Here is a 25,464-nt window from a genome sequence, read left to right on the forward strand (position 1 = left end):
TACCTTCTTGGAAATAGTATGAAAAGTACAAAGTAAAAGAAACACAAAGAAAATAAAGTTGATAGCAGCCAGTTCCCAAGATATGAGCGTGATAGAAGGCAGATAAGCAACATGCTACTGCATCAAAGCAAGTATTAGTGTTGAATCAGGAGAATTTCAAAGTCTGAATGTGGGTGAAAATGCAGAGGAGCTACTCTGAAAGCTAAAGGATTTTTTAATATGATTCCCTGAGTGAACAGCTTAATAGACGGGTAGTTTTATGGTGTGGAAAAAAGATACAAGTACAATAGGCTAGGAGAATAAAAAGCCATAAAGCAAGATATAATCATGAGATAAAATCCAGTTGGAGAAGTGCAGGACGTACCATTGTATGTGTGTAGGGTGCAATGCAGTGCTATGTTCTGATAACTGAGTTAGATTTGAACGCTGTTTCAGGCTAGCTCGGGGGATTTTATGGCGCATTCCTTTGCTCCCCGTAAGGGAAATAACCTTACCAATTAAAAGAACTGGAGATTTCTTACAGAATTTCAAACTGCGTCTTCTAAGGCATAATCACAAGCCCTAAACTAAAATAACCTATAAGATGAAAAGACAAGATTTAAAATACTAATAAATTTGTTTTCCTTCCTGTTGCTTTCCTTCTGCTATCATTGTTGATATTAGGTTTTTTTCTCTTTTTGAGTTTGTTTCTACCTCTTAATGCTTCGGTTTACTTTTGTATCCTCTTTCTTAGGTTGGCGATCTGGATCGTTGTGATCTATACTTAGCCTTAATTCCAGAGATTGTGAATTTGTGCTCCCAAGTCAGCTGGAAAAAGTTACCAACTGTCAAGAATTTCATTTTGTCCCTCACTAATGCCTCTATTCGTAATTTTCGGGAGACAAATTGCAAAGAGGTAATTAATTCAGTATTACTTATAACAATATTTATTAATATAAAGTAAATTAAACTGTAGTTATTAATACAGATACCAATGATATAGTTATAGCCATATTTCTAGTATAAATTTTGTGTATGCACGTATACATATATTTTCCCGCATGTGTAATTAGTTGGGAATATAATGTCAATGTAAAATATTTGTAGCTAAGATTTTTAGTACTTTTGTTTTCCTACTTCAGTTTCATTTTAGTTGTATCAACTTTTTTTAAAAAAAAGTGAAACTCCAGTTGTAATAGTGGACAGTAGGTACTCAAAAACTCTTTTCCTCGAACGTGAACGGATCTTACCTAGGTTGTTATAGTTAAATGAAAATGCCTTTGGTATGCCTTAGTATCAATGATCTTTACAATTTCAAAGTTTGAACATACAGAGAAAAAAATTCCAGAACCTAGCATTGCTTTGGATTTTCATACAAATCATTATGTTCATTGTTCTATAGTCGTATTTCAGGTATACTAGCCTAATACATACATTTTCAAAAGGTAAAGAAACATTACTGTCATATAAAAGGAGGGGATTAAACTAAGACTTCCTGGGCAGTATAAGCTTTGGTATTGTCTGGGTTGAATTATTGATCAAGAACAGTTAATAGCACAGTAAAAAAAAAAAAATTAAGTATTGGATTTGCTAGGTTTACTTTTCTAACAAAGAACAAGAATGAATTTCTAATAAAGAACATACATGAATTATGTGCTTAACACCAGTAATTTCGAAGTAAACATTTTTCTGGTTCAGACATGTTCAATGATGCCTTTACAAACTTCTTTTGAATTCAGTGACAACTATACTGTCATGATGACTTTTCCAATTGCTCATATAGCACATTTTCAGCTTAGGTTTATTTAAGAAGAAAAAATAAAATGTTGAGTAATTCAGATGGGAAAATGTTTTCTGTGCTCTAGACAGCTGAAAGTAGTTTGAAGATATTTAAATAACACTTAGCTTTTAATATTACTGGGAAACTATATGCTTATTGGTGCTTTAAGACTTTTTGTTTCATTCTGCTTTGAATATATGCATACAAAATACACAAAACACAGTATGTGTTGTGACCATGCAGTGGCTGTTCCAAGAGGCTAAAAGGAATTCCAGATTTGCACTGTCCTGTTGCATTGGGTTTGTGACTACATGGACGTGAATCTTTAATTGGTGTCCAGCAATATATAGACTGCTACCTGGCAATATACAAGTGTTCCAAGCTAGAGTGTCAAGCTAGACTCTTGCACTTAACGAATAAATGACTGTAATCTGTAAGGCTTGTACTTTTTTTCAGTGCTCCCAACTTGTGCTTGATTGCACTGACGTAGCTAAGGCAAAACTGTGTTATGCCTAGGTTAAGAGAAAGGAAGTACAGGGGTGCAGAGTTGCTAGTTTGTGATGTCCAAGGTGATAGAAATAGGATTACCATATGTATCGGTTGGTTATTATTATATTAGAAGAAATGGATGCCTGTTTGTTCATATTTAATTTGATCTTATTAGGAGCTGAAGCTTAAAGAACAAATTAAAAAAGTAATAAGCATGGCCTCACTCACAGTAGTTTGCGAAATAATGGATCGGAAACCTGAAGCACATCTTGAAGCTCTGCCTTCTGTGGATGCTCTAAAGAGATTTATTTCCTTTTTCCAATTTAATGAAGTATTGAAGAAACCATCTTACATTGAAGAAAAAAGTAGGTACGTCTGTGAGGTAGCTTAAGCAATACTTCAGAAAAAGTTGGATTAGAGAGTGAAGAAGCGATTAAAGTGCTGTTTTTTTTCCTTATCTTCTCTTTGATAACTTTATACCAAGGTAAAAAGGAAAAATTCTGAACATGAAAGATTCATTCAGGTGCTCTTCTGCCTTTACATTCAGATTTTAGAACATTAAAGCAGCCATAGTAGGTCAGACCAAATGTTCTTGAGCTCAGTCATCCAATGCTGTAAAGCTATTTACTTTCCAGTACTATGTAACCAGAACTGGTTTTAAATACTGCTGATGCTTACGCCAGTTTACCTATCTGTAGAGAGCACAAAGCCATGGCATGTACACAAGTTGGTTTAAAAGGAAATTATTTACTGTTGGGGAAGGGAAGGAAGCCCAGAGCAAGCCAGAGGGTTAAAAGACAAATTCTTTGGGAACATGAAGGTATGGAAGGCATATAGTGATGTTTCCACAGAATACTGTCCCAGAAGTTTGAATAATGAGACTACTTGATCCCAGAACTCATTTCTCTGTGTTTAGAAAAGTTTACTTATAGACTTCTCTTCCGTGAGTTTGCCCAGTCTCCCTCTGCACCTGTGTAAATTTTAGCATCTCAAAAATAGTAAGTACGGTTAAGCTCTTCCTGGTAGATAGGAATGCACAAGATGAGTTAATATAGTATATATTTAAGATGGATACTTTTCTTACAGCTTATGTGAAGAAACATCATCTCAGGGATGGGGAAAAATTGTTGCACGCTATGTTCGTGACCAGTGGATTTGCCTGCGTTTTGTTTTAAATATGTTTCCAATGCTGGCTCAAGAAGAAGAAACTTCAGAATTGTCCTCGTCTACAGTTGAAAGGTCAAAAAAAATTCTACAGTCTGCATTAGAAGCCCTAACTATTCTTCCTTCGGACCAGGTTTTACCTGTGTTTGACTGCATGAAAGTCCTTGTTCCCAAGGTAAAAGATATAACCAGCTGCAAGATACTAACAGTTTTGTTTGGTTGTTTGTTTTGTCAAATGTACTACTTCTTTTTTTTTTTTCCTCTTCGTTCTAGCTTCTGAACTCATCAGAATCTCTCTGCATAGAAGCATTTGATTTGGCTTGGAAAATCATATCTTCTTTGAGCAACACACAGTTAATATTTTGGTCCAATCTTAAAGCATTTGTTCAGTTCATCTTTGATACTGAGGTTCTAGCTGTTGCTGCAAGTGCAAAGGGTCAAGCATATGCCAAAATAAAAGAGGTCAGTTTAAGAATTCTTTTTGGGAAATGAACACAAAATTTACCTGAATCTAAAAATGTGTTTTACTTCTTATTTTCTCTTTGGTGTTTTTGGTGAATTTTTTCCTTTTTGAAAAGGTACTAGTTTGATCTGAGAATTAGAGTGAGGATAAACAAACAGAACTTTAAATGAAAAGAAATGATAGTTCTTTTTGGTAAAAAAAAAAAAAAAAAAAAAAAAAAGTAAAAAGATTTCTGAAGCCTTCATCTTCATTCATTCAGTCACCTTTTTCTCCTGCTCTGCTAGTGAAGGTAATAGCAAACAATTGAAGGATATCTGCAATGCAGTACAAACCTAAGATCAAAATGCATATTTCTAAAATGTTGTTAGTTTTTTATTGTTTGCAAATTTGTGCTACTTCAGAGTAAGGCTTACAAATGAAAAACTACATATCTGTTGTTTGTTCTTCTAACACAGAAAATGAAAAGTACCGTTTCTATGATTTTTAAACTGGTATGTTCTGCATTCAGTAAAACGTATTTTGGTCTTTGTTCTATACTTATATTAGGCAATTCTTTTTTGTTGTTGTTGTTTGGGATTTGCCAGCTGCACTGGCAAAAACTTAATATTCTGGGAAATTTTTCTAACGGTCTTTTAAGAAAATACTTTCTCAGATGAAAAATTACAACCCTTCAGCACTTAATTAGATGCTATGAGATAGATTTAACTACTTTAACTGCATCTTTAAAGATCTTTTTTTTTTCTCTGAATATCAAGGTGTAGGAAACAACAGAAAAATCATAGTCTCCTTACAGCGTGGTAGAACTGGCTTCATATTTTGGAAGACAAAAAATGATTTTTTACTGTTTTTTGTAAGATGTATGTAGTTTTCTATATTTCTGAAGTCCACACATGTCATGGTGTTTTCATTTTGAGTCACTGTATTCAGTACTGGGGCTTTGATTCAGCTTGGCTCTATACGCAGGAATGACATAAATATTTTTCTCTTAAATAATCTTTGATGTTTCCCTGCTTTTTTAATTGCTTTTTCCCCTGAACATTAGATGTTCACACAGAGCAGTCCACAATTACTGTAACACATTTACCAGAGCAGTAATACTTTGTAAATGTTACCCATATGTATGTATGCTTAGAATTATTGTCTTGTGCTGCTTTGCACGTAGCACAGAAGTTACCCTAAAAGGGGCTGCAGTTTTGCCTTGAAGGTCCACATAATTAGCTTTGTCCTGATCTCAGGCTCATATTTGTAAATAATAATTAAAAAAAAAAAAAGTATTAACTTTGTTTTGGCCCATTTTCTTCAAAACAATGTTGCTGTCATCTATTTTAAACATTAGATAACACTTTGCGTTTGTAGTCTTAATGTGGACCCAAGTCAAAATAAGATGTATACAAAGAGATGCAAATGCCTAGATCTAGAAACCTGCTAGCTTTTTCTTTTAATGAATGTCTAGAATTAGTAATTGTGTGTGGAAACTGATGAGCTGTAGCTTTTATTTTTCTTTGATCTTTTCTTTTTTAATTTTCAAGAACTACTTGTCTTAACTTCAGTGTTAGTGTTTGAGACATTATTTAAGGTGTATTTTGCCAGTGTTGAATCTTGAGTCTCTGTGACAGCTATCCCATTGTCTGCAGTGGGGCATACTACGACAACAAGCATCAGGAGGTAATGAAGGTCTCCTATATTCAGCAAAGGGCATCTGGTCGAGCCACCCTCTGCCCCTTCATAAGAAAATGAAGATAAAGTTCCCAAGCAAGTGTCTACTTACATATATTCTTATCCCACTCCTTGGCACTCTCTTTTGCCGTGACCCCTTGTGCAGTGGCTGTATAGTTTTAGCTAGAGACAAAAAAAAAATAAATTTGAATTGCCTGATACTGATTCACTATAGAAGTGTAATTTTGCCTGCCACAGTCCACTGTCTTTTGAATAATAGTTAGGGGTGTGGAATGAAGAGATACTTTTGTACCAAAAAGGAAGTATTGCTGTGGTAAAACAAAGAACGTCTTCTAGAGAGGTGCCCAGAGCACTGCGGTTTTAGGCTTCGTTTCTTCTGCTTTCTTCCTTGTGATTTATGCAAATATTAATTGTGCTAGAACTTAAATTTCCTAAACTTCTCAAATATGAACTTGAACTTAAAAATAGATGTAATCCTCATTAAAGAGAATTAGTGATATAGCTACATATGGAAGAAACTATTTTTTTTCTAAATTCATGCGGATTGATTAAAAACACCAGGTTTGTGCACTCAATGAAGTTAAGGGTGTTACATTTGCATAAGCATTTGTTTTGTTTTCTGTTCAACATAAACATAGTGGGCCAGTTGTTAGCCATTCACCTGCCAATATAATCAGAGAATTGTGAATAAATTCAAGATAGTATTAACCTGAGCAAGTCTCAGATGCCGGAGGGAATCACACCTGTTCTAATAGGATAATATTGCAGTAGTGTTTAATAATTCTAGCAAATGTGGAAACTAGACTTTTAATCTTTTATTTCTTCTTTTCAGATAATTTTCAAGCTCATAGATTTGTCCGCTACAAAGACTGGAGTTTTCAACGTAGTCCTTAGTCATTGTTGTCGATCTTGGATATTTCCCGCCGTTGATGACAGAAGTGCTTTGACAAATGCTTTCTTAAATGCTGGGAATTACTGTGAACTTATCACTGAGGCTTGTGTCTTTGGAACTGTATTTAGGAGAGATCAAAGGTAAAAAAAAAAACAAAACAAAACAAAAAAACCTTCAGGTCCATGTGTATGATTGTTACAACTTTGTGGTCTTTGATTTCTTTTAATCTTTGAGATATTTGAGAAGAGTTTTTTCTGTGCTATTCTGCTAACTTTGTTTCTTTGTCTTTTATTGTCTGAGAAGACTTATACAGGATGTGCATGCCTTTGTAGAAAACCTTGGAGAAAAATGTGCAGCAAATGTTGTTACGGAAAGGTATGTATCTTACAATATTTAGTCTGAATTGTGTCTTCATCACTATTGATGCTGTAATAGGAAGGACATTTTTTGAGCCAGCTTCTTAGGAGTATATTCGTAATCTTAAATATCAGTGAAAGACAATGATGTCACATTACATTCAAAATGTAGATAGGTATTTTCAGGAAAGTATATTCAAATTTGATAACCTGGATGGAACAGAAATAACTACTTCCTCGTTATTTCACCTCATAAAAATAAGACTTTTTAGGGTGCAGTTACATACGGAGTGCTGATGTGTATCTCATCATTGCAGACTTAACGGTTAATAAATTTAGGATTTAATTAATGCAGCTGCATTTGGAGCTTGACTTTTCAACATGGGCTGTAGGCCTTTTTATTTCGACATACCGGCAATAAGCTCTGCATCCAGTTTTCAAAAGGGGGGGACATTGGCTGCTGGAATATTGAACTTTTTTTCCACCTTGACTCCTACCTTTACTCAGTGGAAAAAGAGAAACAGTTACAATGTAGTATTTTGGGAAAGTGTTGTTGACATAACCTAAACTGGAACTCAACAGTTTTCTTCATCATCAATGATGGTCTGGTTTGGGTTATTTATGTATTCTGTCATCTCACTACAGGCAACTTGATGGCAATTTCTCAGTCTTTTGTGACAAATGGGAGGTTTACTGTGTTTGTTTTGCCTTCCACTTTCAAGATTTCCCAGCATATTTGCAGCATTTGTCATTCTTCTCAAAATTTGAGCTTTCTAATGTCTTTTTGGCATTAACTGAGTAACAAAATGCATTCACCTTAAACAAGTCCTTTGCCTTCTTCTATGGCCCAGTCTTTTCTGCAGTTGAGAGCATCGTATGTATGTTCAAGATAAAGCTTGCTACTTCCTTTAATTTAGGATTTATCTTTATATCTGAACAAATAGTTTGACTTTTTTTTTTTTACTAATATTTTACAGTACAAACCGAGATGATCACTATGTGAGGGTTTGTGCTATTAAATTTCTGTGCTTGTTGGATGGATCAAATACCTTGCATAAGATGTTTATGGAAGACATTGTCAGCAAACTACTTGATAAAGTAAGCTTCATTTTTTCATATATAAATTTAATGTTAATTATTAAAATGCAAAGTACTTAAACAACAATTCAACTTTAAATACTTCTGTAGTTGTTTGTATAGCCTGTCTAGATTTGCCCTTTAAGACATTTCTTTTGCTCCTTATTATAAGACATGAGTTAATTCATCCAAATTGCCAAACTGTAATGGTTAAAAAAAGTCTCTTCCAGGTTTATTCCTGTATTTTAGGGGATGTTCTGACTTCACTGAGTAGTATCCAAATTGTAACCATTGTTCCATTAAGTATTTTCCTTTAGTCTGCATTTTGAAGCACTGCATTTCACTTTAACAATTGCAAACTACTTTTTGAGTTGTGAGAGCTATTGTCTAATTAGGCCTTTATAAATGAAATTAATGGAGAAGATTGGGGTCTGATTTTCATTTATATCATGACTGCTTATACACTGGCACTAGTGTAAAACCAGTGGTAATTTACTATAGCTGCTGTTAGATCATAACCTGTGCATTCTCATAGTATAGAATTCTGATTTTGTCTAATGAACGAGGAAGGGGTAATCCTTTATTCATTCCCTCCTGTCCAATTAACTGGTAAAGAAAAGTTGGTAATATTTTTGTTATACAGTAAATCAAGTGGAAAAAGTAACTTGAGCTTTAAAATGGATTTCCTTTCTTCCTCAAATATGAGGCTTAAATGTGTAAAAAAAAAAAAAAAAAAAAAAAAGTGTTTGCATTTTAATATTAATATGGAACTTGCATCACTGCGTAATTTTCTTTTTAAAAAGTTAAGCAAATAGTTTTCAGTGTCATGTGTTTACTAAGAAGGCCAAAACAGAGTACATAAGGAAAGAATCTAAAACTATACGAGTATGTGAAAATGTTAATTTGTTATTTTCAAAGTTTCATTTATTTGATCTATTTTCTTTCACATAAGCATGTTTTTTTATTGCAGAATACTAGTTTCCGTCCCAAAACTAGAGCTGCAGTTACAAGCTGAACTAATCTAGAGCATGATTAAATCCATTTTTATATGTATATATTAAAGTAGAAATGTTTGAATGTATATACTCATTTCTTCCCTCAGGTTATTTAGTTCTTGTTTTAATATAAATAAATGACAGCTTGTCTTCATGCTCTATTTTACCTAGTATTATTTTAATTGTTCATGTACAGAAGGTGGTGCCTTTACATAAATTCTTCAACTTTCTGCTCTGTGACTATTCTTAATATCTAACATTTTTATGCTCTTAAGTAAAAAATACAAAGTGTAATTGTGTGTGTGTGTTTATATATATTTTTCTTAACTTCCAACACTTCTCACATACAAGCTTCAAAATTTATTTCTAAATTAATAAGGCTAACGTATTTTTCTTAGCTTTGTAGTGCTGATTACTAGTTGTGCAGTAGATGCTGTTCCCAGTACAGTTAAATACACTTCCATGTCTTCAATTTTAAAGGAAAGATAGATAATACAGTCTCTAACTTGCTTTCAGGATGAACAGGTGTCCAGATCTAGAACACGCTATTATGCGAACTCTTTACAGCATAGAATTAAAAACAGGATATGGCAGACTCTCTTACTACTTCTTCCTAAGCTGGACCAGGTATTACTCTTCAATATAAATTTTTTTAAAGATTTTTTTTTAAATCTACTTTCAACAATATTTGTCATGCAAACTGAATGCATTAATTGTAGCATGGTATAGAAGACATCTAATCTCTGTGGCTGATTTAAACGTTGTGTGTAATTTCATTCTTTCAGTTTGAAATTGTGGATTTAAGTATTTCTAGAGGTCACTAAAACCTGGATCGTGGATTTGTGAAGTATGGCAGAATAGATTGTTGAGGCTAGCTAGGACTGTACTGATTGTCTGATTTCAAGCTTTTCATTTAGTAAAAATGCTGCTATTTTATGAATATCCAGAAAATGTAGAAACTTTATTTCTTGATTTCATCTAATGCTTCTTCATAATAAAATGTTTGAAAAATTTAGTAAATTGCTGTGAAGTCGTGAAAAATAGAGTCCCCTTGAGTGTTATATCCAGCTCTAAGTTATTCAAATGTCAGTGAAAATTTAACTTATGTAGGTGCTATACTTGATCTCCTGTAGCAACCTTGCAGGGATGCAAGTTCTTCCCTAGGGGTGCTGTCTCCTTACTGTAACATTGTACCTATGAGTTTGAACATTCTTTAATAATTCTGTATCCATCAGTTAAAATTATGAATGTTAAGTATGTTTTGCAAGGAGTCTGTATTTTAAACAAACAAAAAAAACCAACCAAACCTTCTTTTCCTCAGTTCTTCCATATGAGGAATAGAGAACGATATGGTACGTGTTTTTAATGTGTGCGTTGTTTAATTTGCCTGTGCTATAGCAATGCTTCTGTAGCACTTTGCTGTCTGATCCCAGCCACCTTTATAGTCTTTTGCCTGTAAGTATTATTTACATTAATTGTATAACAAAGAAATTAGATGGTTCTAGAATGTTTTAGTTTGAGTATCAAAAGTATTTCCAATATTATAAAGCTCATAATGTTTATTTAGATTTTTTTTCTTTATAGAAATAACTTTAATAATATCTTAAGTGATTGTCTGATTTTGTTTTCTCAGAATTTTTTGTGTGGAACCCTTGACAAAGTTTTTCAGGCTGGATTTGGTAACAATCAGGCATCTGTGAAATACTTCATAGAATGGATTGTTATCTTGAGTCTTCATAAATATCCCCAATTTCTTAGTAAATTCTGGGACTGCTTTTGCTATGTAAGTAGGAACTTTGGCTTTCACTCAAAGTAATTTGAACAAAAAGGGTAAAGTGTTTTTTTTTTTTTCATATATTGTGTGTATTTTCATTTAGAAGAAGTGGGTTGTTGAGCTTGGAAGTGAGTCTGGACTGTTGTCTGAGCCATTTAGAAGTCTGTGATATAGAAGTGGCTGAAGACAATTGAATTCTTCTTGTTGAGAGATTTCCCTTTATAATGTAAACTCTACTATGGGCTCAGTAGAGCTGGTGTAGTGAATCGGAGTAGTCTGTTCAGTAGCCAATGTAAGTGCCATCAGGAATACATAGACAACTTAGATTCTGAGTGTGGGAAGGTATTGCCAAGTCACTTTTTGTTTCCACACCTAGCTTCTGCAAGGCTTCTACATAGTCTTGTTTGTCAGAGGAGGAATGTGGCTTACATAACACATACATAATTTGCAGCTTTTAATGTAAACTTCTGTCAGAATGGCATTCTAAAATGCAGTTCCAAACTGGAAGCAGATTTTGCATATGGTACCCAAAAGTCATGAAAGGGTTGACTGAGAACTTGCTAGCATTTAATTTTTGTCTTGGATTCGTAAGTAATCTTAAGATTTGACCTAGAATAGAAATAGTCATAGTGTGTTCTGACGACCTTGAATTTATTAGCATTGTACATTTGGGCTGAGTAGATAACATGTACTTGCATCACATCCAACGTATAGGAAGACATTACATGTGGGCCTCTGCTGAAGCTCACCACTCAACATAGTTAATTGGTGATGTTGTCTTGATTATCAAATACAAATAGCCTAGTTGGTACTGTAGTTATTTTTCAAAAGTCAAACAGTAGGAGAAGAATTTAAAAGAAAAAAGAATTGAAAACTGTATTTGTATATTTTTGCCCCAAACCAGGCTGGTATTTAATATCACCCTGTGTGACAACTTTGTTCACTGATGATGTGTGCTGTACTTTTCTCTGCACTGGGGACAAGTCTCTATTTCAGTGTGTATTTAAAATCCTTTGATACTTAGAGGGTCAGATTAATCTAAAAATTTTAGTTTGCTTAAATCTTGTAACAGTACAGTCTAAGTTCCACCAATTTGAAGTTGTCAAAAATACTTAAACATTTCCTGCCATGTTTATTTTTAGTGAGACAACCTAATACAATACCAATGGTTCTGGAATGGCAGTGCAGGAAGTAAGCTTCTGCACTGTTTGGGTGCACCATAAGCACACAATACCTTATGCTGTCTTTCACAAAATATTTTTCACAGAATTTTAGAAAACGTGGCATTCTTTTTTTCCTTTAGGATGAGGAAAAGCTTAAAACAAGCATCTGCACATTTTTATCAGTGTTATCACACTTTGACATCATTCTTCAAAATACCTCAGAGAAGGTAAGTTTGACTAAAGTTGTTGTTTATTCAGTTGCACTGTATTTGAATTTATGAAATAACTGTTTTTGAAATCTGTCTTCAAAACCTTTTTAATACATGCTGCTGAGGTACCTTTTTACACAGAAAATACCAGCTCTTCTCGTCCATATTGGACTTACTGAGAACTAGATAAATAGCAGATGTTTTGGATACATAGGGCCTTGATTATCTGTGAGTTTTTTTAGAACAGCTATTCCAGTTTAACTAAGCTAGGGTTGTTTTTCTTGATCTGAGTTTAATTTGCATGGTCGTGGGCTCAGGTAACCTGAAAGAAGGTCATCTTTCTATAGAATAGTAACACTCATACAGAGCTCTTTGGAACTAACTAGTCCACGTTACATTAATATTTTTTTATTTGGAATTCTAATTTTTAAATGGAACTTTAAATACAGTCAGAAATTACGTGAAACAAAATACTACATATCTGCAGCAATCCAAGCATTTCTGTTGTTTTTGACTGTTTGCATAAATTTACAAAAATAAGCATCCTAAGTACTAGAAGATAAGCATGTTAAATAAAGGCTTCTATGTATGCAGAACAGTATTTTTATTTTTTTTACAATAAACTAATACATTTTCAAAACAAGTATCTCTGTGCCATAGTGAGAAGGAAGGAAGGAAGGAAATCATAACCATGTTCAGAAGCCTGTATCTGCATGTATAGGTGCTGTTAAAGCTTTTGGACTGAAAGACTTCCCTGAGAGCATTGGTTCTTAGGCCAGCCTTACTTTTCTACTTCCAAATGATACATTAAGACTTAACATAAATGAAAATCTTTTTTGTTTTTTAGAAGCCTGTTCTGAAGAAAGCCCTCATAGTAGTTCTACAGTGGTGTTTCAACCATAATTTCAGTGTTCGACTTTATGCATTAGTTGCCCTTAAAAAAATCTGGGGTATGTGCAGAATGTTGCATGTGGAAGAATTTGAAGCTCTGACACCAGTCATTGAATCTAGCCTTCAACAAGTGGAAAACATGCATGGCACAGGGTTAGTAACATTCTGCTGACTTAGAGCTTAACATTATTCTTCAGAGACATTTGCAATAAGTCTAAATTTCTAAAATGGTTCTTGATAATTTCTGTTGTTTTTTTTATTCCAATTTAAAAGAAAGCAAGTCTTGGAAAGTGAAGTCTGTTTATCAGCAAATGAAGTGATAACTTACTGTAGCACAACAGAAAAAACTGAGGCACGTTTGAACAGTGCTCATAGTTTAGAGGTGGTGTGAAAAAAAAATGACAGTCATAGGTGCTAAGTCATCTGATGGGTTATGGAGAAATAAAAAATCATTCTTCCAGACTTTCTGATACCAGTAAATTCTCAAACATAAAACTGAGATGTTCTAGGTGTCATATTTTTCAAAAGTCTTCTGTGTGGGCAAAAAAAAAATTGGGAAATTAATTTTGGGTGATGATTAAATGAGGTTTACATAAATGCTTTTCAGTTTAGTGCTTTGGAAATAAAATATTTTTATACTATATTTGTGGTTTTATCTGTTTTTACCAGTTGTTATGAGTTACTTAAAATTAGTTAGAATTTCTAATAGTCTTGTAAGCCAACATAAACTTGGACTGCTTTATTTTTTCTGAGAACATTCTCATTCATTTCCTTGATGAGAGTCACTGTTACCCAAGCTGGTATGTCAAGATGTGGGATACAGATAAGCAGCAGGAAATAGCCTTTTTTGTGTGTGTGTGTTTGATAGTGCGCTTTGATAATTAAAAGTAACTCACTCAACCATAGGCTAATATTTGGTTTCTGTAAGAGGCCCACACAGGATACCCTTTATTGCCGGTCTTTTTTCTTCGAATAATAGAATTTGGAGACATGTTAGGGGTCTTTTTTGAAACATAAACTGATTTCCCAAATGCTGTATTTTTTTAAATTAATTAATTTAATTTAATTAATTAATTTAAATTAATTGTTATTTTCTTTCCCATATAGTAAATGCAATTGGGTTGCCATGTTCCAATTTGACAATTAAAAAAATCTGGTATGTTGCATTTTGTGTACCTCTTGCATTACTTTCTGCAATTGCAGGAATGCTAGAAGAAACTGGCAGCGAATCCAAGATCACTTCTTCTTTGCAACTTTTCATCCACTAGAGGACTATAGTCTAGAGGCAAGTCCTAAAGAATACTGTTTATCATTGTATCTGCATAGTTGTACAAGTATATTTTAACTTTCTTTATATGCTCTACTGTAGCAGAAATAATGATAGACTATTATGCATTTAAAACTCAAAAAAATTACTTTGTGATAGATTTTACATTAAGACTACAACTTAATTCTCTTATTAATGCTCTGCTATAGAATCATAGAATGGTTTCGGTTGTAAGAGACCTTAAAGACCACCTGGCTCCAACCCCCCTGCCATGGGTAGGGACGTCTTCCACTAGACCAGGTTGCACAGGGCCCCATCCCACCTGGCCTTGAACACTTCCAGGGAACACTTAACTAAATTGTTGTCTCATGTGAACAGAATACAAATATGTAGCTTCTAGAACATCTTTTTCAGCTATATGTTTTGCCATAGCTTAAATAACTGAAAGCTGAATAAACACTGTGATGGACAGAAGGCAAAAATACGAGTGCTGATAAAAATAAGAGATGGAAATAGGAGGTAAACTGAAAATAGATGAGAAACATGAATACGAAAGGGGATAGATGAGTTTTGGCACAAGCAGTGCTGTCTTTCAGAGAAGGAATTATTTGTATTTTTTTATTTTTGAAAACTGATGTTCTGTAAGGTACTTATGTGAACACTTAGATGTGTTAGATATGATTTACCACAATCAGGCAGTGAAAATCTTGAACAATAAGAAAAAGCAAGGCTGATACTTGTTGAGTGTTTAAATGTATTCAGGGTACATCTTAATAGGATAACCACAACATCTGGGTTTTAAACTCCTCATTTTATTCATACGTTCAGTTCGAGCAGGGTGATGGTGGTGTTTGTTTTTGTCCTTGATTAATTGTGGCTAGCTGTTTTGGTGGTGCTGAGTTGGATTTTAGGACTAGATTTTAATGTTTTTGACCATATTCCTCTTGCTGTTAAAGCAATCTGCTTTATTTACTAGAAGTTCATGAGGGCATCTGAAAACCCTTCAGTGTGTTATGCATAAAACATTTTCACAAGACCTCTACTGAAAACTATAGAACAGTAATCAATGTAGATCCTTAAAAACATGTAACTAGAGAGAGTAGTGTAATGAAAGTTCGGGATAGCACTCAATGTAAAGAGATGATTCATGAGAGTTGTTAGCAAGTTAAGTCAAGTGGCAAGAAAAACTACTATTAAAATCATGGGATGATAGATAAAAGATGTGTGCTTTAAAATTGCCTAGAGGTTAATTTATTATCTGCTATGTTTGCTTTGAGTGATGCTTTGCTAATAATGTTGTGTTACCTTGCAGACAGTATTTTACACTCTTCCACGCCTTTCAGAAGTGGCTGAGGATGAATGGATCTCACTCTGTAAATTTGACAGATTCACCGACATTCCTTTGCCACCAACATTTCAGTGGTATCAATCTCGAACTGAACTTCTTGATCTAAAACCGAGTGACTGGTCTCAGCAAGACATGGGTAAAATATAGCTAATCTGTGTTAAATTATTGGTGTGTGGCAATAGTGTATTTCTGTACTAAATCTTGTCTTAGTATGCGCACAATCTCTGTTATCCTGCTGTATTAGTTTTGTATCTGCATGAGCATAGTACGTCCCATAAAATGATAATAGATGACTAATGTTGCTTACAGTATTACCATCTAGGTAATCTTCTTTACTGAAGCAGTAGCTTCACTACGACTTTTATATCCATATGACTTAATACTTGGTTTTTATAGGTTCAAATTCAGTTGAAACAGATGGCCAGACAGAATGGACTGATGTTCAGAAAAAGATTATACCCTGGAAAAACAGTACTCCTAGTTTAGACCTGGAAATGGTATTTCAGGACCGTGCCGCTAAACTTGGTAAATCAAACAGCAGACTGATTGTGGTGGCTTCACTTATTGATAAACCTACCAATTTAGGAGGTAAGGTTGAACGGACATTTTAAAACTTTTATTTTAGACTTTAGAGCACGCTTGGCTAATAAAAACTACTTGTAAGAATTTTTTTAGTATGTTGGTATAAGAAAATTATTTTAGTACTACCCAGAAGAATAGATCCTTATCCTTGAAGAACTTGGTAACCAAATGTTGCCCCCTTCACAAAACAGTATTCTGTAGTTATTTATTAAAAAGAAAAAAAAAAAGCACTTGCATGTAGCATGCATTAATTAAATAGAACTTCACTGTAATTTACAGCTAGGTTTCTTTCTGCATTCATATTCTTTGTCACAGTTAAGTTTTTCATAATTGTGTATGCTGTTAAAGGGAAATGATTTTTTTTTGTATACCAATTAAACCAAATCTTGTAGATATACTAGTTTCTCATGCCAGTTGGACAACAGGAAAGTACCCATTTCCAATTTTAAGTACTCCTATTGTGCAAGTGCAAGCTGTGATATAACAAGTCCTACAAATACGTTATTGCATTGTGCTTGCTGTTGTCAGGAGTTTTAATAACTAGAGGTAAACTGTTAATAAAAAATACGCCCACAAGCCAGTGCTGTCTGCCCTGTAATGCTGTGATGTGTCATTCTCAAGTTTTTCATTTAACTGGTATTGGATTTAGAGCTTAAGTGTGTGTGCACATGTCCATCCATCCACACCTAGGCTGCTATGCTGCCCCATTACTGTGGGTAATTAGTACTGTAAAAGTGTGCTATCCAGACAAAGAGCTTTTTCCATTTTTATCTGTCTTCTAAGTTACAAAACACTTTTTTTCTGGTAAGATATATGGAACAAGGTGTGACTTGGAGAAGACCTAAAAGTACATGAAACTGATTAAAAACAGAGGGCTAAAATAAAAATGTCCTTTTTCATTTGCTAAAATATTCTGGCATGGTGTTTATATTATTTTCTATACAAAAATCACTTTAATTCTTCTGTTGTAGGTTTGTGTCGTACAAGTGAAATATTTGGGGCATCTGCACTAGTTGTCGGCAGTCTTCATTACATACAAGATAAACAGTTTCAGCATCTTAGTGTTTCTGCAGAGCAGTGGCTCCCCCTTGTTGAGGTGAATGGAAACAGTTCAATAGCTAAAAACTATCACGTCTTGAGTTTATTAAATGCATAGTTCAGTGTCTTACCTTTTTTTCCTCTTGCAAAAAATGAGCTTCTTATTTAACAAGCTCCTGTCATTTTTGACACTTAACATTGAATATTTTGGAATAACTTTTGAGTCAGCCTGGTAACAAAGAATTTGAAAACTTTTTATTTTGCTGTGATAAATTATGTGAGCTGCCATTATAGCTTACTGAGTGTTTTATAGTGGAATATTCAATTGTGATGTTTGTTTATAAAAGTTGAACAACACTGCATTTATCTTGCTTAGATCATTGCTTTTGGTAAGTTCATGAGTATAATCATTAAATTTGCCTGAAGCTAGCTTGTGCTAAGCTTTTCGAACCTATTGTCTAGCTTATAAAAATGAGGTTTTCAACCTGTATCTTTACCATTTGGTAGAAGATATGGTTGTGGTATTTTATAGCAATTTGTTTTTCAGTATCAGCTTTAGTTAAGTCATCTGAACAATTCAGTTTGAATTCTTCATTTTTTTTACATAGTGTTTATTTTCAGCATATTAAGATTTTATTTTGTAGAGCAATAAAGCTGTAGAGTGCTTTGCCTAAAACAGAATGCTGATGAGCACACATTTTCTTACCTAATCTCTCTGCTTCTTTACTGATGACAGAACTTCTGTTGCGTGGAAAAAACTGCAATCTAATACAAATAGGCAGTATAGAGTTGGATGAAGAAGGAACAAAGAAATTATTTACCTCTATCTTAAGCTATCACAAGTTGTAATACAGGCATGTAAGGCAACTGGGTTACAATACTGACCAACCACTACGTTATTTCAGGAAGGGATTGCATGGTTAAATAGCAAGTATGCAACTTACCTCAACTTACCTTATGCAATAGTGATTCTTTTACATTCAGCTGTCAGAAGTGTAGAAATGACTTTGTTCATTGTATTTATGGAGTGAATATTTGTGACATTACCTACCTTTTCTCCTATTGCTAAAGAGCCTTTAAAATAGTAATGTACGTATATGGACAGTCTTTGGGAATAAACCTCATCCTGCTAAAAGCTGTCCAAGTAAATCTTTTTTTTACAGTAACTTCAGAAGTTTACAAATGGCAATATTTAAATATTTGTGTATTTCTCCCTACTTCTGATGGACAGGTGAAGCCATCTCAGCTTGTTGATTATTTACAGCAGAAAAAAACAGAAGGCTACACTATTATTGGTGTGGAACAGACAGCAAAAAGTTTTGATCTTACAGAATATTGCTTTCCAGAGAAGTCACTGTTATTGCTGGGGTAAGAACACGTGCTTTTTGTAAATCTACCTCTTGCCATCCATCCATGCCCTTCTACTAGTCGGATTTGGGTCGTGTGAAAACCGAGTGACACTGGTAAAGGTGGAATTAGAACAGGAAGAGATTGGGAAAATGACAATGAGTTTGGCTTTGGGTGCTGATAAGTATGGATATCTACTCCTGAACGATCCTTTATCTCATATTTAGTAACCAGTCTGTATACTGCAACTCTTTTTTTTTTTATGGGACATCCTTTAAAAGATCAGGATGAGGCAGATGTGGCACACAGATGCAGGTACAGTACTTGCAGTTTGAGCAGAGGCTGAGAGGACTTTAGAGAAAAACAATTATCAGTTCCTACAACCAGAAAGCCTCAGATGTGACAAAGGGGAGGCTAAAGCAATCTATAAAATGTCTAGAAGTCAGAAAGATCCTGGAATTGCTGGGCCACCAAGTGAGGTCAGGAGGAAGGGGCCTCTCTCTCCTTTTAGGACAAAGTAGGCAAAAATACCTCTGTTTTTCAGCCCTTTTTGAATATAGTTTGTTTTCAGACTGTAGTTCTCATAACCACTTTGTTCTCTTCTAATTAAAAGTATAGCTTTAATTACTGAAAACCTTTGGTATCTTTTGATGTGCTCATTCTAAAGAAGTGAAATACTTCCAGTTCAAGATTTTGGTTAGTCTGAAATTCCCTCATACCAAGACCTTGTCACAAGTGAAGTGGGTAGTTGAGCCTTCCCCCCCCCCCCCCCTTTGTTGTGTCAGCAGCTTCATGCCCTTATTTATAACTATTTATTTTGCTGTATATGGATTGTTCAAAATAAATACAGTGGGGGAAGTCTGAGTGATAGGTGCTCAGCTGTTGCTGGCCCAGTGAACTAAAGATGGAATGCTCTGCCAGTTTTCCTGTATCACAGCTTAGGTCACCCACGCTTTCTTTGTATCAGTAATGTAAAATTGCTTTAATAATAATACTCTTGTGCTCACCAGTTACCTTTAAGGGCAGATGCTTCATTTTCCAAATGGTATTTGGTTGCTATTGTGACTTCTGTTATTATCTTCCTTCTGGAACATCTGTCTTCTCCCAGATGTAAGTTGCTGTTTCTTCTCTGTTAGAAATGAACATGAGGGAATCCCAGCAAACCTGATTCACCACCTGGACGTCTGTGTGGAAATTCCTCAGCAGGGTATTATTCGATCTCTCAATGTTCATGTCAGTGGAGCTCTGCTGATTTGGGAGTACACAAGGCAACAGGTGATCAAGCAAAAACAGAAATAACTACCAAGAATTTTGTGCCTTACAGTACATCTGGGTGACTTCCTATGGTGCTACAACATGAAATTCTGAACAGAGGAGATACAACTCAGGGTGAATGAGGATTCTTATATTTTGCATGTTTTGTTCTCTGTAGTTCAGAGTGATTTTTTTACATGCCTTAATGCTTTATCTTCTTAAATAAACTGGTTGCATTGGTAATAAATACTATTTATATTGCACGTGGTGTGTGATTTATTTTGTGATCATCAACACAGTACCATGAACAATCCTAAATTCAAAACATAGGATTTTTGCTGTTGTCATTTTGATTGTCAGCCATGTTTGACCACATGCACTAACCACAGTGGAGGCACTAACCACAATCCAAACTTGTAGTATGATTAGTGTTTAATGCTTCCAACACGAAGTAGTGTAAGTGAATTTAATTTTCAAAATGTATATAAAATCCAGTCTATAGCAAATTTCCTATGCTGCCCCTTGTTTAAGTGTCCTTTATGGTCGAGCTTACTAGTCCTGCTGTAAACCCTGCTATGTATTTTTAATGGAGTTATTTCAGTAACATAATAATTCTAAATCACACAGAAGACCATAATGTGAGATAAACAACTGCCGTACTTGTAACAGATACTGATTGGAAACCACTTGTTACAGCTAACAACAAACCTTACTGTTTCTAAAAAAAAAAAAAAAAAATACTCAAAATATGTATCTTATGTATCATATACACAGGCTACATTAGGCTTTTTAATGGCTACTGTAGTAAACTGACTATACTTTAAAATATTTTGAAATACTTGGCCAATGGTAAATGCAGATTACATAAGCCACCCTCCCCTGGCTTTTGACATGGAAGTGAAGTTGGAAAAGCTTTCTTAAGAAAAGTTAGTTCACTTACTGAAAAACACTTTAATTCTTTTTAGAATATGTACATGATGCTATCATATAATCATTTATTTATTCTTGTGAAACAATGACTGTCATTACATGTTCAAAGCCGTAGATTTGCGAACAGCCCGGCACTATACTACTTTGACTCATACTCAAGTTGTCCATGACCATCCTTTTTTAAGCAGACGTGAGACCCTGCAACAAGAACAGTGGCCTGCATTTTAGGAAGACAGGTTACCAGTTCTTGACCTCGAGTTCTTGCACTGAAGCAGGTTCTGTTGCTTTTTCCTGCTTCTTCCTTCCACAGCTTTATTCTCATCAGCTATACTTTGAAAGCAGAGTACTTATGCCTTCCCAGCAGTTTCTGGAGGATGAAACCCTTCTGCTTCAAGCTTCTTTTTGTATTTTAAAAAGTCTCTTCTTTTGTCAAAGTATTTAACCTGTTTAAAAAGAGAAATAACTCATGTTCATAATAAGAAACTAGCAGAACAAGGAAGGGCCTTTGTGCATCGTAACAAGAATGAGGAATACATGGTCTTTTGACTACTAAATTTCAGTAGGATTTTAGTTTTCTACCCCAGTTAGGAGCTTGTTGCTTGACTGAAGGAGAAGATTCAACCTGTCATCACCTCTCCCCTTATTCCCGTGAACATCTAATAAAAGTAGCCCACTAAGTTGCATTTTTTTGCTGCAGTGAACAGGGATTATGGAAAACAGGTAAATTCAGCAGCTTTTCTATGGTATCGCAGAGTGCAGGACCTCTGCAAAGTGCTGCAAACAACACCACCAGCACTGGAAATGCCATACAGCAGAACCGCAGCCCTGAAAGTGTAAGCCACTGGGAGCATACTGATTTTTTCAGCTGATTTTGGTTCATGGGCTCAAATAGGAAGTGTTCAGCCCCTTGGACACCACTGCTGCCAAGGTGCAACACCTCTTAAATCAGATAGGAATTGTAGCTCGTGCTTAGGAAACTGAAACGCATGCAGGCCACAGAAGAGTTATGTGCAAGCAGACGGGTCATTGTGAATCCCTGCTGTGCAAAGAAGGTTTTTATCCGCAGCAAGACGCCAGGTGTGGGTTTTATGACGTAGCTGCACCCCCTGAGCCTCACCTCCCTCCCCCATGAGCTGTTCTCCTTTACCAACAATACTTTGTGTTGCTTCCTAAACCTTCCCGGTCCCCTTCAGCCCTTTTGAAGTTCCAGCTGCCCAGCTGTGCGCCCCTACGGGCTGCCTGTTTACCGGGGAGCCCGGGCTTGCGGTGGTTCCCTCTCCCCCCCGGGCTCGTCCCCCCGCGGCCCGCAGTCGCTCGGCCGTCCCGGCACGGCCCTCGTGGGGCCGCCCGCGGCCGCCGCTCACCCACTGCTGGGGGCACCGGGACTCGAAGGCCAGCCGCAGCTCCTCGCACCGCGCCGCGTCCTCCGCGTGCGCCTCCAGGCACTGCCAGAACTCGTCCCGCGCCCCCCAGCACGCCTTCCTCTCCTGCATCGTGGGCGCCGACATCTTCCCTGCCGCCTTACGCGGGCACACGGGGCGGCCGACACCGCGCCGCGCCCCTCGCCGCAGCGCGGAGCCCCGGCCCTTCCCGGCCCGGCTCGGCCCGGCACGGCCCTGCTCGGCCCGGCCCAGCACGGCCCGGCCCTCAGCCTCCCTCCCGAAGGTCAGGAGCAGGCGCAGGCCCAGCGCGGCTGCGGGCGGGGCGGAGGCGGGGCGGGCGGCGGCCATTGCGCCTCCGCCGGGGGTTGGCACCGGGCGTGAGGCCCGCGGCGCTGGGAGGAAGCGGTGCCGCGGTTGTGTTTGGGAATGACAGAACCACAGAGTAGCCGAATGGGATCCACAGGGGTCACGGAGTTAACTCCTGGGTCCCCAGAGGACCACCCAAAGAACAAAGCATGTGTCTGAGAGCGCTGTCTGAACGCTGCTTGAGCTCTGGCAGGCTCGCTGCCGTGCCTACTTCCCTGGGGGTACCGGGGGGTGTTGTGGTGCTGCACAATTAATTAATGGTCTTTGCCCAAATATACGCCAGCCGCCTGTAAGCGCTAGGTGCTGTGCAGTTCCAGAAGCGCCCGTTTCCATGGGAGCTCCCTGCGCTGCTGCCGTGGGATGGGGGAAGTGTTGGTGGCTGGGCAGACCCTCCTGATACGAGCCCGAACTGGTGGGCGCTGAGCCACCGGCACCTGGTGGCCTGCCGGGCTGCGCGGGGCTGAACTGCAAGGCCGAGCTCAGGCGGAGGGCCTGGCGTGGTGACGGCCGTGCCGTTGGCTCCCCATCGGCCCCAGTGCCCCGGTGAGCAGCTCGCCCGCAGGGCACCTCGCTGGAGCAGGGGTGCTGCAGGGGAAGGGAGCCCACCGAGCCCCTCTGTTCTGCTCAGCCCTTCCTGACCCAAACCGTGGTTCCTCTTTGGGCCACGGTAACAGCTCTGGCCGGTGATGGGAGGCATGCTCTCATGGGGCACGGTGTCGGTGGCTCGCTTGTCTGTAGGGAAAGGTGTTGTAAGAGAAGAGCACCTTCAGCAGAGCCCCTGTGAGCCGGCCACATTTGGAAGGGATTTCGTTTGTTGCAATGTTTAACCAACCCCTTGGAAGGGACATGTTTTGTCAAGATACTTCTTGTGAGGGATGTTTTGGGGGAGCAAAGTGAACGTGAACGCTGCAGTACACCTGATGGTGTTTAACACAGTCTGTGTTCTCATCTCTGGCTATTTACTTTAACCACACTTTTTATTGCTAGACTATGATGGGTAGGAGAGGGAAATGCAGTAAATTAATTTCTAACATAATAGGGACTTTAAGGTGAGTAGAAGTCACTACAAAAGTAGGATTTCAGTTATGGCTTTTATTGAAAATAATTGATATAGAAGTAATTAAGCTCACTCATGACTCTTATGCACACAAGCTTTTGAGAAGCAAGCTTTTACAAGCGTGAATATTAAAAAGAAAATGGCCATTAAGTTTCAGGACCAAAACGTGGTAATAGCAAGTGTCACTTGTGTTTCAGATTTTAAAATTTATGCTGCGTATAAGGTTGTTTAGTTATTGCATTCATGAAACAGAAGGAATAATGTGATTATATATAATTAATCACAAAGCCCCAATAGCACATCTGGGATATTTGTGATAAATAGTTTATTCTTTAAGGGCCTGCAGTCCAAGAAATACTCGCTGAAGACATTTGTAAATAACTCTATGTAATGGATATTATGGAAATCTAGTAATCTGGCTTTAGAAAGTACGTGAACAGAAAAAAAGACAGATTTCTCTAATATATTTTTAATGACAATGTTTCCATTTGGTTAAACTGCTATCATAAGGAGCTGAATTTTTTTGTTGTTGTTAATTTGCCAATTCTAAGCATCTATCTTTAGCCCTTTGCTTTGGGGAAGTGTGCCCGGCAAGTAATAAATGGGATATTTATAACAGCCAGGCAGAGGCAAATGTTCTAGAAAGATGGAAGGCTGAAATAATTCCAGATTTGTTAGGTGAGCTGCTTGCCACAACTGAAGCCTCTGAATTATGTTTCCACTTAATAGTTAGTGAGACATTAAAGAAACAGGTGCCCGTTGTCCACCAACACTCTTGCCAGGACCGTGTTGAGGTGAATTGTGTGGGGTCTGTACAGTAGTTCAGCTCTCGGATTCTTTTGTGCCTGTTGTTGTTAACTGGGATACAGCTCTGCCTTCCGATGAACACCTTACAAATCTCTCATCACCTGCAGACTTATTTACCCCTTATTTACCTGGTATTTACCCAGCAGGTTCTGGATTGGCTGCCATGACAATTTCTCCTTTCACTGCTGAAGCAATTAGCATGTTACAGGTATATCTAGGACCAGTAATGAAAGCACTTCGTGAAGTACTGTGGCTGTGTTCAGCTTTGTGCTTTTACCAAGAGCTCAATTAATTTGTTTTTCTTGCATAGAAAGACTCATATATAACCTCCTTTAAATTATGATGCTTATCCATAATAAATTGTCAGTGAATTTCATTTGAAATAGTGTTCTTTAAGCAACATAGCCCTATGCCCAACTATTTATTTTGCTAGAAGTAATAACAGGATCTTACCTGAGGTGGCTCAGGGCATTGTCTTCTGTTGTTGAGCACCAAGCCATATTTTAAAATGAAAATTGCAAAAATATGTAGTGTGAGAGAATCATGCATCAATATTTTCTCTTTCTTGCTTTTCAGATGTCTGTTAAAGATGTAACTCTGACTCTTTTAGTCTTCCAGTGCTCCTTGCTATGCCTGAGGAAAGAATATGATTAAAGAAATCATAATAATTAATTGTGTCTGGTTTTATTATTAAAAATGAATAAATTAAGCAAAGAAATACCATGAACTGCAAACAGTAGTCGCCTCTTTCTGTTCCTCTTTGAAAATGTTTTAACAGAGACTACTTAGATGGTTGGACATCAGCCATCTCTCTGGGAAGCTCTCACTTAAATGAAGATAAAATCGTTTCATTTTAAACAGTGAATTTTACCGTAGTGTTTTGAAGGCAAGCATTGGATGGAGAAAGGAGGTTTGCCTACTAGTACATCAATCCTATTTCATGAAGCACAGAAGCTCTGGAAGAAAAATCTAGAGGCTTTGAATGCCTGTTACTGGAAGGTCTTTAGAGGGGAGAAAGTAAGTAGCAGTCAGGAACAGGTTAAGCAGCAAGGTCCCCTCCCTATTCTCTTCTAGCCTTATTTGCTGAAATGGGTTTGGTTACCTAAGAGAAGCCAGCCAGGGAGTGTATCTCTTGAGATCTTGTAGGGTGTGACCGAATTTTAAATTGTACTTCCAT

At 36.9% G+C, this 25,464-nt stretch overlaps 2 protein-coding genes across 2 annotated transcripts in view; one reads left to right on the forward strand and one right to left on the reverse strand.

The window, feature by feature from the left end:
• Positions 1–20,008, forward strand: part of TARBP1 (TAR (HIV-1) RNA binding protein 1) — a 43,249-nt gene extending 23,241 nt beyond the window's left edge. Inside the window, 17 exon segments of the mRNA XM_066994039.1 lie at positions 734–895; positions 2,424–2,617; positions 3,335–3,587; positions 3,686–3,874; positions 6,385–6,584; positions 6,748–6,819; positions 7,778–7,898; positions 9,389–9,499; positions 10,506–10,655; positions 11,950–12,036; positions 12,866–13,062; positions 14,113–14,198; positions 15,493–15,660; positions 15,921–16,112; positions 17,078–17,202; positions 18,376–18,512; positions 19,628–20,008. Of these exon segments, the coding sequence (XP_066850140.1) occupies positions 734–895; positions 2,424–2,617; positions 3,335–3,587; positions 3,686–3,874; positions 6,385–6,584; positions 6,748–6,819; positions 7,778–7,898; positions 9,389–9,499; positions 10,506–10,655; positions 11,950–12,036; positions 12,866–13,062; positions 14,113–14,198; positions 15,493–15,660; positions 15,921–16,112; positions 17,078–17,202; positions 18,376–18,512; positions 19,628–19,790 (2,607 nt within the window). The 3' untranslated portion in view covers positions 19,791–20,008.
• Positions 20,009–20,676: 668 nt separating this feature from the next.
• COA6 (cytochrome c oxidase assembly factor 6) lies at positions 20,677–22,259 on the reverse strand. The gene is made up of 2 exons (XM_048047913.2): positions 22,040–22,259; positions 20,677–21,118 (listed from the first exon to the last, which is right to left on the reverse strand). The coding sequence occupies exons 1-2, from the start codon at positions 22,181–22,183 to the stop codon at positions 21,023–21,025; spliced, it is 240 nt and encodes a 79-aa protein (XP_047903870.1). The 5' UTR covers positions 22,184–22,259; the 3' UTR covers positions 20,677–21,022.
• Between the last annotated feature and the right edge of the window lie 3,205 nt (positions 22,260–25,464).

Source organism: Anser cygnoides, chromosome 3 (genome assembly GCF_040182565.1).
Source record: "Anser cygnoides isolate HZ-2024a breed goose chromosome 3, Taihu_goose_T2T_genome, whole genome shotgun sequence".
Lineage (NCBI taxonomy): Eukaryota > Metazoa > Chordata > Aves > Anseriformes > Anatidae > Anser > Anser cygnoides.

Bases quoted from the DNA above. Each gene is read 5' to 3' on its own strand.
- COA6 (XM_048047913.2), bottom strand. From the start codon at position 22,183: ATGTCGGCGCCCACGATGCAGGAGAGGAAGGCGTGCTGGGGGGCGCGG. The intron at 21,119-22,039 runs GTGAGCGGCGGC...CTTTTTAAACAG, and splicing joins CCCGGTGCCCCCAGCAGTGG to GTTAAATACTTTGACAAAAG.